Source organism: Ceratotherium simum, chromosome 16, assembly GCF_057802395.1.
Source record: "Ceratotherium simum simum isolate JZ-2026a chromosome 16, ASM5780239v1, whole genome shotgun sequence".
NCBI classification, from domain to species: Eukaryota; Metazoa; Chordata; class Mammalia; order Perissodactyla; family Rhinocerotidae; genus Ceratotherium; species Ceratotherium simum.
This window is the reverse complement of record NC_141915.1, coordinates 21284724-21300210: the sequence shown is the minus strand read 5'-3', so window position 1 is coordinate 21300210 and position 15487 is coordinate 21284724. Positions and strand designations below refer to the sequence as shown.

The 15487-nt window shown below is 54.9% G+C and overlaps 1 protein-coding gene across 5 annotated transcripts in view; it reads right to left on the bottom strand.

The window, feature by feature from the left end:
* The window catches only part of RHBDL3 (rhomboid like 3), a 48161-nt gene extending 33190 nt beyond the window's left edge, over window positions 1–14971 (bottom strand). For 3 of the 5 annotated variants that reach the window (XM_004441895.3, XM_087440781.1, XM_014796396.2), the window contains exons 1-2: window positions 14546–14971; window positions 12976–12999 (exon numbers count right to left, since the gene is read on the bottom strand). In XM_004441895.3, coding sequence (XP_004441952.1) covers window positions 12976–12999; window positions 14546–14656 — 135 coding nt within the window. In that variant the 5' untranslated portion in view covers window positions 14657–14971. The remainder of the gene's footprint in view (window positions 1–12975; window positions 13000–14545) is intronic. The other 2 variants (XM_087440782.1, XM_087440783.1) reach the window with 1 other exon arrangement.
* Between the last annotated feature and the right edge of the window lie 516 nt (window positions 14972–15487).

Below are 15487 nucleotides of genomic sequence, written 5' to 3'. Positions count from 1 at the left end.
CCAGACAGCTCAGCGCTGCCTCTCCACCACTGCTGCTTGTCACCGACCCTCAGCCTCCAGGGGTGGCTCTGCTGCTCAGGAGCGATATTTAAGGATCAAAGAGGGGAGTGCGGGCCTGGGAGAGATGAGGGCTCTAGGAGTCTCCCAGGCCTACTCTAAACAGATTTTTAGAGCCGGAAAGAGCCTCAAACAGCAACAGTTCTGATCGCCTTAGTGCTCAGATAGGCAAGTGAAGGCCAGAGAGGGAAAGTGGCCATGGCAGCCAGGGAGGGTCTCCTTCTCTGGTGCTTGGGACACCTCCCATCCCCACAGCCTGGCCCTGCCTGGTCCCACATGGCCCTGGTGATGGGTGGGCAGATGGGGGGGTAGAGGTGGGCACGGGGGTTGAGAAGCAGCCGCGAGTCCTGGGAAAATCCCCAGTGAGCACTGCAGGGGGGCAGTGGTCTGCCACTCAGCATGGAGTCTCTCCAGCCTCAGCCTGGGGGAGGAAGCCCAGTGGCCTTGCATTGGCTGGGAGTAGGGACGCCAATCCCCTCCCAGGGGCTGCCTCAGAGGCTTGGGAGGGCAGTGGGCTGGAGGGGCTGGGATCAGGCAAGGGCCCCTCTCCCTCATTCCAGCTCCAGACAAAGAACCACCTGCTCCCTCCCTTTCCCTCCCCCTCCAGGCTCCCTGCTGTTGTCCTAGTGACAGGGGCTGCCCTGTGCTCCTCAAGCCCCCACCCCCCAACATGGCCTGCCAGTCCTGCCCCAAGCACATTACAGGCTCCAGACTGCAGAGAATGAGCTGGAATCAGGCCGAGCCTCCCTTCTCTGCCAAAACTCTACCTTTCATGCCAGGGCCAGACAGTCCAGACAATGGGAGGTCATCGCCACCCTAACAATGAGGCCTCAGGGATGAAGCAGAGTGACTAGGGGAGAGGGAGAGGCAGGGAAGGGGCTGGCTGCCTGGGCTCCACAAATGTACACAGGACTCCCCCAACTCCCCCCCACCCCCACCTGGGAAGATGAGGGCAAGAGCAGAGGCTGATAGTGGGCATGGGGCACGGGGGCAGGCGGGAGGCAGAGTGAGGTAGAGAGAGGGAGACAAAAGGAAAAAGCAACAGAGAGAAAGAGCCAGAGAGAGGACGTGTGCAGAGGCAGGAGAGAGGTGGTCTCACTGCCCCAGACAGAAGCTGAGAGCTTCTAAAGGAGGCTGCGAGGAACAAGGCAAAATCCCATGCTTGTCTTGGCCATTAACGGGTTTATGTAATTTAGGGTAAACATCTCACGCTATAATTGCCTCATCTATGAGGCCGGGAGAGCATCCCCTCGGGTTGTGGGGAGTTGAAGCAAACGCAGGGCGGGCAGTGCTCTCCAAGGCCCAAGGCCACAGAGGCTCGGTGACCACCTCCACTTGCCTCATTCAAAGCAAAGCAGGGAGCACCCCTGCCCTGGGGGCTTGGCTGGCCCTTCTGGGCACGTCCTGCCTTTGGGCCTCCTTCAAGGCCAGCTTTGGGGGATGAGATTGAACTAGGACCACGGTTTGGAGCTTTTGGGGAAACAAACCCTACAAATGCAATTTCCTTGTTAATAATGTGCTGAAGGCCCCAAAGCTCCCCCTCTTGGGTGCCCCATCCCTGGATTCACCCACTTTGGGCAGTGGGGTGCTCTTGGAATGATGTTTGGGTTGGGCAGGTTTGAGGCAGCCTGACTAGGGCTGGTTTGGGGATGGTGGGGGCAGCTGGAGGAATGTGGCTGTGAATGAGCTGCAGGCAGGGGCCCAGCGGGGAGCCAGGAGTGGGGAGCATCCTCGCAGCTGCCTCCTGAATAGGGCCCAGAGCCGTGGAGGGAGGGAGGGCGGGGGGCAAGTCCACATTCAGCTTGAGTGGAGGATGCTGGCGGCAGAGGGAAGAGAAAGGCACAGAGCAGGGAGTGAGCCTCCCACAGCTCCCGCCCAGCTGCCTTGCCCTTGAAAAAAGCTTCGAGAGGCTCCGTGGGGACGTTTAATCCCACCAACACCCAGCCCTCTGGCCCCTTAATCCTCTAGGTCACTAGTGTTCTCCAGCCTGGGGCCCCACACAAGCTCTGTCATATATCCCATCTCCCATCCTAGACCCCTTCCTGGCGCACTTATAGCCTAGGCTGGTAAAAGACCCACCAAATTCTCTCTGTATTGTTGCCACCTAGGGATCATTCCCTGTCTCTGAGGCAAGGAGTCGGGGGAGAGTTCTGGAAGGAGCCCCGCCCCAGCTGCTGTGCCATCTTGGGCAGATCATTTAACCACACTGCCTCAGTTTCTCCATCAATCATGTGGTAGGAACTCTCCCTTCTCAGGGATGTGTAAGGGGGTCCATCCCCACACCTGCACAGGTAAGCACACCATATGCAAATGGGAGGTTGGGGGAAGAGAAATCCACAACCCATAGACCCCATGGGGGCAGCTGATCTTCTACTGTGCATCCTTGCTCAGTCCAAGGGCTGATGGGAAATTCGAGACCAGGATGAGTCAGCTCACATGGGAGGTGAGGTCTGTGCTGTCAGAGGGACCTGGTGACACTGGGGAGAGGGGCAGCAGGTCAGGGAATCATAAATCATGGTCCAGGATCGCTGAAAGGAACCTTGATGGTTTTCAAATTGCTCCGCAGAGTCCTAAGGGCTGTAGGAACTCCAAGGCCCAGAGGGGTGGGGAGGGGGTTGCTCAGCAACCCCCCATCCCTCCTCAGCCAGAGCAGCCCCACTACGAGCTGTTTTATGTACTAGCTTTCTACATACTACTGGTTGAACAATACAATACGAGCTATGCATGGAGGACGCCTGCTAGGTGTCAGGCACTACTCACTGAAACCTCAGGTCACCCTCTGTCCTGGTTTGCCTGGGACAGTCCTGGTTTATACCTATTGTCTGAGCGTGATTATTAACAGTGCCCCTTCCACCCTCAAAATGGTCCCAATTTGGAAGATAACAACACAACCCTATGAGGTAGATACTGTTATGAGCTCCATTTTACAGAGGAGAAAAACGAGGCATTGAGAGCTGAGTTGGCCAAGTTTGAACAGCTGGTAGTTGGTACAGATGGATTCACATCCAAGCAGGGGGGCCCAGAGGCTGCACCCTCCCATCATTAGGATGCTGTGGCTAAAAAGTATTCGAGAGACCCCAGTCCAATCCTCTCAGTCGTTCATTTCACAAATATTTACTAAGGATCGACCACCATCCTCATTTTACAGATGGGGAAACAGGTGCAGAGAGCAAAAGAAACTAGCTCAAGGTCACAGAGCGAGTTAGTGGTCAAGATGGGAAAAGTCCAGGGTTCCTCCACAGGGGGTGGCTGCCCCAACCTTGCTCTTTCTGATTCCTCTGTCCCGTTCAGTTATATGAAATGTAACTGGCTCAGGTTTCCCAATGTGTGTTTTGTGGAACACCAGGCTCACAATGGCATATGAAATAAGTGTTCTGTGGTCCCATGAGTTTGGGAAACCCTTTTGGAAGGGCATGATGCATAAAACCATATTAAGGGCTCTGCAAGGTCTTACAGTGGAGAAAGCTGTCTGATTTTGTTCAGCCCAGCATTTCCCAAACTTACTGGATCTTTGATCAGAGGATTTTTCACAGCAACACTCCATGGAACACTCTTTGGGAAAAACGCATGAGTCCACAGTAGAGTCAATTTTCCCTTTTGTGAAGTCTGGCCCCTGGTTTTGGTTCAGTAGTCCTGAACCAGCCTGTCACGCCCATCTCGTGAGTGGCCCTCAAGGCAGCTGACGCTTTGCCTGGAGTCCTCCAGCAAAGTTAGAAGTCGGCTAGATCCAGGCTCCAGCCAGTGGGGTGAGGGGGATGCCAGGCCCCAGGAGAGGCTGTGGAATCAGTGACCAGCCTCATGGGCCGCTGAGCTGAGCTCGCAGGGAACAAACCCCGCGGGAGCTGGGAATCTGCCTGCTCAGCACCCAGGACAGCAGCACCACTTCTCCCCTCCCCTAGGCAGGCCAGCAGCCTGGCCAAGGCTTCATTCAGCATTTACCCAGCAGCAGCAAAGCCTAAGAGAAAGAAGAAAGGGACACGTCTATTTTATATCTATTATATATGTGTGATTTGCACAAACTGCATTTCCAGGACAATTACACGTCTGGTCCCTGCTCCCAGCACTTGAATTCCCCTCTCCCTCCCAGGAGGACCCTCTCCCTCTCCTTGATCTAGAGAGGCCCAGGACCTCAGTGAGGGGTGTGGACAATTTCAAAGACCCCACAGGCAGCACCTGGGGTGCCATCCTGGTGAAGACCTCTCAGGTCCGGAAGGTTGGGACCTGGAATCTAAGGAAGGCTCCTATCTCCAGCCCCACTATCGCCTCTCTGTCCAATCAGGCAGAATAAGCCCTGGGAAATGACCACAGGGCGTGCATGCTGGGGCAGGGGAAGGTGCAGGAGGCTGCCCCTCCCCACCTGGGGGGTGACTATGGCTCATCTGCTGGCTCCTTGCATCATTACCCGGCTTCTTAACAGAGCAGAATTAATGAGACTGCCCAGGGGTTTATGCTCAGCAGAGCTGTCCCCACCCAACAGCCAGAGCCCACCAGGGAACTCTGGCCCATTCAGGGATATTTACAGCCCCATAAATTAGGTCCAGGCCTGCAGCTGCCGAGGTCAGGGGGCGAGGTTATGAGAGTAGCAGCTTTCTCTTCCAGTTCTCCTTTGTAAATGAGGATGCTAATTCATCCCACAGAGAAAACCACCTCACACCTTTCCCCTGACTTTTTCCCCGACTCTGAAATACTGATTTTTATAAATATTTTATTGCTTTTATTCTCATACCAACCCTAGAGTAAGTGTGCTCAGTCCCATTTAACAGATAGGGAAACTGAGGTACACAGAGACAAACCTGCCCAAAGGCACTCCCAGTGAGTAGAACAGGGCACCATCTGGCCTGCTCCAAGCTGGGCTAGAAGTGGATTTTCAGAGACCTCAAGCCGCCCAGGGAAGAAGAGAGAACGGTTCCTAAAAACCAGGTTCTGACCCCTCCTGTCCTCGGGTCTCCCCAAATGGAAGCACGAGCGGCCCTTGTGCTCCCCTGGAGTTTGGCCAGGCCAGGCCCCGGACAGCTGGGGAAGCTTCAGTAATTCTAGGATTCCCAGGTATACTCTTTCTGTTCTTTCAGCTGCCACCATAGGCTCTGGGGGAGGCAGCTCATCCCTCTTGGGGGGCTTCTCCCAGAAGCCCCCAGTCAGGTTCCTGAGCATCCTCTCTCCCCATAAGTCAAATAGCTGAACCCCAGGATCCGAGGCTGGCAGGCTGATTAGGGAGCTGGAAGACCTTCCCTCAGCAGAGAAGCAGGCATCCTGGCCTGAATCCAGGCTGAGCCGCTGGACAATCGGCATATTTCCAGAAAACTACCCAGCTTTCTCAGCACCTGGGCAGTGGGAAAGAGGAACTCTTAGACTTTCCCCGGAATACAGGAAGCTGGAGTTCAGTGGGCAGTGAGGGGTGGGGGCTGCCTCTTTCCACCAGGCCCTGTCCCTCTCCACCCTGAGAGAGCCCCCTGAAAGTCCCTGCTTCTCCCCCCACAGAGGGCCTTGGAGGTGCATAGACTAGGAGCGGGCAGCTGGCGGTTGTGACTCAGAGGCAGGCCCCTTGGGTCCCCAGCAGCAGACATAACCATGCTGACTCATCCAGGCCCAGCCGTCACGCCTGCTGCCTGGGGACTGGGGACTGAAGCCAAGTCACAGCCATAAAGCCAGGAGTCCCGGGGGAGCCATAGGCAGGGTGAGGTGGGAATGGGTGCTAGCAGGGAAGGGGGTCTTACGTCTGCCCCATCCCTCCCCCTTCAGCCTAAATCTATTTCCTCCTGCTGCTTCTCCTGAAAGCCACCAAAGGGTCCCTCTGGTTCCCTAGAGAAGAGAGAGCACTGAGAGACCTAAGGAGGAGGAGGGGAGTGGGATGCAGACCTCTGACCAGGAGCAGGGTGGGCAGGATAAAGGGTCACCAAACCTCTTCACCTCCTGAGGCCCTCTGCCCTGTCTCAGAAGCCACCCAGGAGCCTTGTGCACAAACACACACAACTCCCTCTGCAGAGGGTCCTCATTTGCCCCCTCAGGGGCTTTGAGCAAGCCCCACCCCCTTGGGCCTCGGTTTCTTCCTCTGTAAAGAGGGGATAGCACCACTCACCTCACAGGGCTATTGAGAGATCAAAACAAGACGATGGACGTATACGCATGCAGTAGACACTCAATGTTTGCTCTCTCAAAGAAATACTTTCCGACTCAAACCTGTACCTTGCTTCAAAACAGCTGGGACGGGGCAGCGGCTTCCCCTAGTTGTTCGCAACTCAAGACACACATTGACTCATTTTCATAACACAGGATAGTGCCCTGGGCCTAATCTCACTGCTGACCACTGCCTAGAGGCCCAGCAGGAATTGCCAAATCAGAACACCAAGCAGAGGAGGCCCGCTCTGGCCCCTGGTCACATGTGGCCTGACACCTCGTTCTCACCCTTCACCCTCTGCCATGCAGGCAGACAAACCGGCGAGTAGAGGGCAAACTCTGGGAATCAACACTCCTCCAGGCAGCCTTTGTCCAAAAACTTCTCTCTTTTCTCTGTGGAAAGTTCACGGGGAATGTGGTTTTCCAAATGCTACCCTAAAGAAGTCAGCTTGATAGGGTGGAAGGAACCCCAGATTGAGGATCTGGACACTTTGATTCAAGACCTAGAACTATGACATGTCAGAGATTTTTTTTTTAATATAGATTTTATTTTATTTCTTTTTTTGGTGAGGAAGATTGGCCCTGAGCTACCATCTATTGCCAATCTTGTTTTTTTGCTGAGGAAGATTGTCCCTGAGCTAACATCTGTGCTCATCTTCCTCTACTTTATATGGGACGCTGCCACAGCATGGCTGGATAAGCAGTGCGTAGGTCCACGTCTGGGATCCGAACCTGCGGACCCTCGGGCCACCGAAGTGGAGCGCATGAACTTAATCACTACACCACCAGGTCGGCCCCCTATCTTCCTCTGTTTTGTATGTGGGATGCCACCACAGCATGCCTTGATGAGCGGTGCGTCGGTCCGTGCCTGGGATTCGAACCTGTGAACCCTGGGCTGCCAAAGTGGAGTGTATGAACTTAAACTACTATGCCACCAGGCCGGCCCCATGTCAGAGGTTATTCTGGAAACAGTGTTACTGTCTTTAAATTCCAGTAACATAACAACCACCATATTTATCAGGTGCTCACTATATATACACACTATCTCATAGACCTCACAACAACCCGGAGGACAGGGTATCATTCTAGGCAGCTTACAGATGAGAAAAGTGAGGCCTGGAGAGGTTACTTGGCTTGCCCATTGCCCCAGGAGGAGACTGGGACTCAAGCCAGATGTGTGTCCTCGCCACTGCCTTAGTCACTCAGGGCGCCAAGGAAGCAAATGGAAGTCTGCAAGGCCTCGTGACAGGAACGCAGGTCAGAGAAGGAGCAGGCCTGGGCTCCAGTCCCAGCTCTGACACTACTGCACCAAGTGACCTCAGAAAGTCGCCGCCCTCTGTTTCCTCATTTGCAAAATGAGCAGACTGGACAAAATTCTTCCACCAACCTTCTAATAATCCATAGTCCTCGAGGTGGCAGCAACCCCAGAGGGGCTGACATGAGCGAGGCAGCGCCATGGTCAGGGTGCTCCTGGAGAGGACATTTGAACCCAAGACAACGCGTGCCCGGCTGCAGTTCGACTTGTCCTTGGCAGGAACATGTGCGGACCCGTTACGTGTCTGGCAGCAGCCAGGCAGCACACAATCTCAGATCCCTTGGCCCCATTGCTCAACTGCTATTAAATGCATTTCTGTGAGTGGTCAGGGATAAAAGGGTTAATTCAGGATGATTGAGGGGGCCAGTGGGGCCAGAACAGGGTAAGCAAGCCGGCTTTGTGGTAGAGGGAAGTCCACAGCCTCCAGGGCCCTGGAGTGGAGGCCACTTGAGAAGGGGTTGGAGGTGCAGAGCCCGGGCAAGGGCTCTAGTGAAGCCCATGGCTTTGTCCCTCTCTGGGAGCCCCTCTCTGCAGGTAACTGTGTGTTCTGGGGACTGCCGCCAACGCCCCTGTCTCTGGGCACGTGTTTTCTCTGCAGCTCCTCATTAATCCATTCAGCAGTCTCATCTGAACCTCTTTTCAACAACCAGAACCCCCTAAGCCAGCTTGCGGAAGGACTGCAAATGAGGTGGGCTTCAGGGTCAGGCCAAGGGAAGACTCTCAGGATGGAGGGAAGGGGGCTGGGCAGGGGAGACACTGGGGAAAGCAAGCAGAAAAATCCCCTGTGCTCAGAAGTGGCTCTTCCTCCAGGAGGCTGGAGTGGGAAGGAGCTGGTTTAGAGAGGCACCACCTTCTCTGTGCAGGCCTGGATCTCAGGAGTGGCCCTCCGCTTCTTCCCAGCAAATTCTGATTCCCAGTCAAGAGACAGCTGTCAAACATCCTCCGGGTATCAGACAGTGTGAAGAGAGCTTCTACTTCCATTTAATTCCCCCAGTCGCCCCTGGAGTTAAAGATGATTGTCCCCATTTTATAGATGAGGAAATTGAGGCTCAGAGAGCTAACGTCACTAGTCCCGAATCACAAAGTCAGTAAGGCTTGAACCCAGGTCTATCTGACTCCAAACCCAGGGTTCTGTCCCCAGCAGCCCACCTAAGCAGCCCCATGTTCTGGTCATAGCACATTTATAATTTCAGTGGGATAGTCAATGCGTGTCCACTTTCCTTCTGGGAGATCAGCAAAGTTAGGGTCTCTTTTTTGGATCTGGGAAATGCATGCTTTCAGAGGGAAGGGAAAAAAAGAGACACAATCAAGTCACTTTCAATTCTCTGTTTTCCTTCTTGCTTGTTTGATCTTGAAAGCAATTGTGCTTTGTCGACTTAACGGAACTCTGTTCTAAACCCTTTTGCTCACTAAACATTTGCAGATCTTGAAGACATTCTCCCAACCCCAGAAGCCCTTTATGGGTTCACAGGGCTCGAGCCCCACAGCTGCCTCTGACCCGCTATGCGACCTCGGGTGCTTGAGGGCACCTCCCTGGAGTTCAGGAAGGGACTGAGAGTGAGACTATCAAAGCGCAACCTGAAGAAGAGGAGCCTGTAGGAAACCAAGGGAACAAATATAAAGCAGTAACTAAGGGTCCATTACTCGGGCAAAATTGTAAATATCAGTGGAATAGATCAGAAATCACAAATAAACCCAACCACATATAAAAACCAACCAAATGATAAAATTTCTCAATGTATAAAGGAAAGTTTTTTCTTTTGTTTTGTTTTGGTGAGGAAGATTGGCCCTGAGCTAATATCTGTGCCCATCTTCCTCCACTTTACATGGGACGCCGCCACAGCATGGCCTGACAAGTGGTGTGTTGGTGCACGCCCGGGATCCGAACCTGCGAACTCCAGGCCGCGGAAGCGGAGCACGCGCGTGTTATTAACCACTTGCACCACCAGGCCAGCCCCTAAAAGATTTCTTAATAAATGATGCTGGCATAACTGGATAGGAATAAGATCTAGATGGAGTAAAGGGATGTGACTTTTTTTAAATCATAGAAAAAGTAGTAGGAAATAGAAGCTCATATTTATGAGAGCTGAAGAGGGAGGAAAGCTAGGTCCAAAGCAATAGATGGAATCAGGAAGGAAAAGCCCAACAGATGTAACTATAGAAAAATGACACTTTTACTACGGTATTACGCTACAACAGCAGATTAATACTTATGGTAACTTTAAAATCTAATATTTAGGAAAATCATTAAGATCCCAAAGACATGAAAAGACAATTCCCTCAAGCAGAAGTTCAAATGGGAAACAAATACATGGGGCATCTGGGGCTTGAAGTGAAGATCTTCAGGTTTCTGCTGCTGTAACTTCTGGAACCTATGGGGAAGAATTGGGGAAAGGGTGAGGAGGGCTGGCAGGCTACACCCCTGCTTGAGCAGATGAGACAAATGCCCAGAATGCCGGGGGGCTGGGTAAACTTCCAAGGGACTGCAGTCACCTGTTTTCTTCACCTCCAACTCCCACAAAAGGTATCCTGACCATTTAGTTGAGGGGCGGCCACACAGGACGAAAATGCCAAGGTAGTGGCTTCTAGCCTTGGGATCCCATTAGCTTCACGCTGGGTCAAAACTACTCTACATGTTGAAGAATCAGACAGCATGGAGGGACCGGTCCAATTCCATCCCTAACACCTGGGCAAAGGTCCCAGCAGATCCCAGTTTGAAACCAGGTGACCACTGGTTCCCCAGGAGGGAAGGAGGACTGACTGGGACCAGCCTCCCATCCTACTGACCTCTGGAAGGTCAACTCCGGGATCACATCAGCTTGCAGGGACTCGGACAGGTGTGGTGTGAAGCCAGCCCCATTCACCACAGTTTGACCCATCAGGGCGGTCTATTTCTGTATGAAATGGTGGGGAGGCTGCCTGCAATCCCCAGCCAAATGTTCTTTCCTAAGTGCACCAAGTTCACCAATCACCAAACCCTACCTTTAAGCAGGCCCAGAGGAAGAGCAGGGAGGATACAACACTTCAGCTTTCTGAATAACCTGGCATCCTTCTGAAGCTGTGTGTCCATTTGGAAAGCTTCATATCTACTCTTCATTCAGCCCTATCAGGGGAATGAGGCAGGCCGGGCTGCACAAAGGAGGGGGAACGAACACAGAAGGACTGGATATCTGCCAGAGGGCAAGCCCTGCTCACGAGCAGCTCTCCTTAAATGCAAAGCACCGTTAGGAAGGAAGAAGACAGAAATGGGCTTCTAATGCCACCTGAGGGATGGGGAGGAGACGTAAGGCAGAAGCTATTGTGAGAAAAAATTGTTTGTCCAGAGCCAGCCCTGACGGCCTATTGGTTAAAGTTCGGCGCTTTCACTGCTTCGGCAGCCCAGGCTTGGTTCCTAGTCGAGGAACCACACCACTCGTCTGTCAGTAGCCATGCTGTGGCAGCGGCTCACATAAAAGAACTAGAAAGACTTACAACCAGAATATACAACTACGTCCTGGGGCTTTGGGGAGGGAAAAAGAAAGAAAGAAAAAAAAAAAAAAGAGGAAGATTGGCAACAGATGTTAGCTCAGGGCGAATCTTTCTCAGCAAAAAAAAAAAAAAAAAAAAAAAAAAAAATTGTCCACAGTAAGTTTGGAGAGTTTCTTTCCTAGAATTAATTTTGTCTGTCGGAAATGGTTTCTGGGTGGGCCTTCCCAGAAGCAAAGGGATGCTCTTTGTGACATCCAGGATTTCCCTCCAGTAGGAGAAACTGGATTTCACAGACGACTCACTAAGATTACGTGCCACACATTCTCTCTGCTCCCTCCAGTTCCAAATTCTTCCTACTAAAAGTTTGCTTCTATTCACCCAAATAGTTCGTTTTAAAATATAAACACATACACAGGGACTGGCAAAGGAAATTAATCAAATGAGAAAGACAGAGAGAAAAAGACTGATACACTTTGTTCTAGGTTCTGATTCTAAATCTGGCAGGAGGTGTGAGGGGCTGGCAGCTTGCTGGTCGTGGTATCAGTGGCAGCAGGCGTCTCCCTCCTGCCTCAGGGCATCAGGCCAGCAGCTGCTGTACTCTTAGGAGCCAGAGGGAGAGTGGGTGGCACTCGGGAGCAGAGGGAGAGATGCACTACATGTGGTTTGAGACGCTCCTCAAACCACAGCCAGGCCTTGTGTTAATGTGGATGACACCCCCAAATTCCCACCCCAGGACCACCATGTCTTTCAAGCTGCAATTCCATGTCTTCAGTCCTACTTGGGCATCTACATTTAGCTGGCTCCTCAAAGTGAACTTGTTTAAAACCAAAGTTGTCATTTTTGCCAACCTCCCACCCTGACTTTTCCTTTTCTCCTAGGTTCAGAATCTCCAAGTTATATATGTGGTTCACCTCATCTATTCAGGTCTAGAAAGATCTTCCAATTTTCCCATCGCCATGTCCCTCTTCCTTTCCATTCTTACTGTCATCTTTCAAGTCAAGGTGCTTGTGTCTATTCACTGTGGTAGGCTCCTGCAATCCACCTCACCTCCATCCCACTATCACACAGGATCTTCCCAAAGCATTGGTTGGATCCTGTAACAAACCTGCTGAAAAACTTTCAAAGGCTTTCCCTGCCTACAAGAGGATAAGGTCTGGTCCAAGCTACTTTTTCAGCTCTATGTCCCTCTCCAACCCAACACATTCCCTCTGGCCCGAACAGACTGTTCTCTTCAAGTTGCACAAACTTTATGGCACAATCATTCTGACCCCAGGACTGCAGTGCTCATGATTCCCACCCACTGAGACATCTCCTGCCTCCACTCCTGCATCGTGGACTGGGCTGGGAGAAGGAATTACACAACAGCACTCAACACGAGTACCCAACCAAGAAAAGAACGATTTCCTTGCTGAAGGTCAGCTGTCCATCTCCACATTCTACAGCTGGCACTCCCAACTCCATTCCCCACACCTGGACTCTAGGCATTGCAAACAATCACATCCTATTTTCTATAACTCCCCAATTCCTGCTGCAAAATTAAAGAAGAGTCAGATTTCAAAAGAGCCCGTATTGTGAGTCACCCTCCAAGGATGGCAGGGATTTGACTTCAGGGTGGCCATGGATCTTTGATAATGGAGGTAGAAGAGGAGAGGGGATGTTAACCTAGGCCCTTCCCCCACCTCCCCAGCCTCACTGCAATCCCCTGGCATGCAGAGAACGTCCCAGGCTTTCAATATGTATTGTCCAATTTCTGCATGGTATAAACCCAGCTCTGGTGAAGCAGAGTTGGGAGGAGGAGGGAGGGAAGGATCTCTCAGGGGAGCCCACCGCCTACTCCTGAAACCTGGAGAGCCGTGGAGAGCAGTATCGTTCAGTCCCCGAGATACACTAAGCCACACCCCCTCCCCACGTCATCATCTCAGGAGTGCAGAGCTAGGGAAGCCCACGCAAGCAGGGAGACTGATTAAGGGGAAGACTGGGGTGGGGGGGGTAGGATTTGAGGGATTTAACTGCTCACATACCTGATCAAACAGGACTTTCCAGTGCTGGTAGAGAGGGAGGCCATGCAGGAGAGGAAGAAGAGGAGAGAAAGAAAGAAAGACTTATCACCAAGGCCTCTGTGGCCCCCTGATGTTTCTGACTTAGCCTCCCAGCTGCTGCCCAGGCTCAGGAAACCACCACAAGAGACCAGGGAAAACCTGGGAAGAGCTCCCCAAACGAGTCTGCACTGAGCAAAGGGAGGGAACTCAGGCCGGGGGAGGAATGAGGGTCGCCCTCTTTCTGAGACAGGTAGGCAGAGCGATGAGCAGAACAAGGGTGAGTCTCAACAATTACTAGATAAAGGGATCCGATTCTGTCCAAGGGCCTCTAATAACTTCTAATAAAACTAAAGCTTACGTCCACGTCTACTCCCGGGTCTGGGAACGCATGCCCAAGTGCAGTTCCGCCAGACCTGCTGTGGCGTCTCCACCTGCCAGGTCCGGAGACGTCTACTCAGGAAAACTCACCCCTGCATAAGCACTAGCATTTAGCCTGCAGTTTGGGAGGAGAGGGCTCCCGAACGCACTGAAACCCACCCAGTCTCTTCAAAGCCTGAGTCTAAGTGGTGAGTACATGAGATTCTACCAGGGCTTTGCGGCCAGAAGCAAGTGACAGGCTTAACCACGGGAGCCAAAGAGAGGGAAGATGTTAAGCTCCCCCGGGGCCCATTCAGACTTTCTGGCTTCGGTTTGGTAGGCTGGGGGGCCTGGCTTCACTTCCATCTCCCACCCTGAGAGAGGGACGGGGCAAAGTGTCTGCCCAGTTTTTCACCACTATTTGCAGGTTAACCTCGGGAGGGAGAATCTTAAGAAACTCCAGCTCCCCGGGCTCCCCAGTGCCCGCTCCACCGATGGCTCCCAGGACCGGAGAGAGGGAGACTGGGGCAGTAGATGGCAGGGAAGCCCTCGGGGGGAGCCCCTCCCCATGCTCGCCCAGGGGACCGTCGCTGGCACCGACGCGGTCTGGGACTCCTGAGCCCCTTTCTGGGGGTAAAACCGTTCCCAGTGCTCCTCTCCCTCCTCCAGCCGGGTTCAGGGACAAGGGCCAGCTTGAATTTCAATCAGTGTCGCGACAGGGCAGGTGCCGGGCGGGAGCTAATCCGGGAGCGAAGAAGGGGGTCGCCAGACCGGTCTGCGCTGCCGGGTTCCGGGGACTCTGCGGCGCCCGCTCCTTCCCCGGGCTCGGAGAGCCCGCAGGTCGCGAGCGGGAGGGGAGGGGAGCCACTGCTGTGACGCGGCTGCCTCTGCGGGAAAACGCCGTGTCCCGGGCACTGCACCAGCCGCGGAGAGGGGGCTCCGGCGGCCGACAAGTCCCCAGCGCAGCTGCGGCGGCTGTGTCCCGCAGGGAAGCCGTGAGCGCCCGAGAGGCGGGTGGCGCGCGCGTTTGGGGGAGACCGGTCCCTCCGCCCCCTCCCGCCCGCGGGGACCCGGCCAATCCGGGGCGCTCCCGCGTCACCTTGAAACCTCCAAGTTGCCCCGAGGGGCGAGACGGGGGCAGCTCTCCCCTAGTGCCCCCCAGAAAGTTTGCCCGGGCGGGGGAGGGAGCACTCACGTCCTCCGGCGCAGCGGGCGGCCGCTCCTCGGCCTCGGGTTCCAGCTCCTCGATGCGCTCCGCCTCGGCGCAGGCGGCCACTGCGGGGCTCGGGCTGGGGTGCTCGCCCATGCCGAGGCGGCGTCCAGAGGCGGCCAGCGGCTGCGGGGCTCGTCCCGGGGCGCCGGCCTAACTTTGCGCCGCGGTGTCCGCGCCGCTCGGGGGGCTCTGTGCGCGCCACGCCGCCTCCGCGCCAGCGCAGCAGCCCGCGCCAGCCCCCATGGCCCTGGCCCCCGCGCCGCTGTCTCGCGACCCCGGGACACCCGGCCCCTCCGCCGCCAAACTTCTCCGCGCTCGCGGCCCCGCCCGCCTCGACCTCCGCCCCGGCCCCCACGTCCGGCTCCGAGGCGAGGGCGCCCTTGGGCCGGCCCCGGCCCCGGCCCCGCAGCTCTCCGCGCTCCCTTCTCGCTTCCCGCGGCCCCCGCTCTGCGCCCGAGTCTCCTCCTCCCCACGGACTCCTCGCGGGCGGCGCGCAGGCGGGGGCGGGGCTGCTCCCGGGGACTGCCGTCCCCCGCCCCCCCCACCCCCGGGCGCCACCATCCGGGCCAAATCGGTCAGAGCGGCGCGGCCGGGGGGAGGGGGGGGCTGCGGCGGGGTTGGCGGAGAAGCGGCTGCACGGCCCGTGGCTGGGATGGCTCTGCGCTGTCCTCGGCCCCATCAGCACCAGTCTCCGCCCCAGGTCCGGGTGCGTCTCTCCGCACCAGGCCGGGGGGTGCAGTGCCCACTTCCCGAGACCTACTGGGTGAACGAACACTTGGAGGCAGCAGATGCACGGAGGCAGGGGCGAGGTTTTCACTAAGTTGGCAACGTCGGGGTTAACTGGGAGTCAGTTGGGGGCGGAATGCTGGGAGGACTGGATCCCGAGACCACGCTTTCAATCTCTCTTCGCTTTGGTCTCAGATT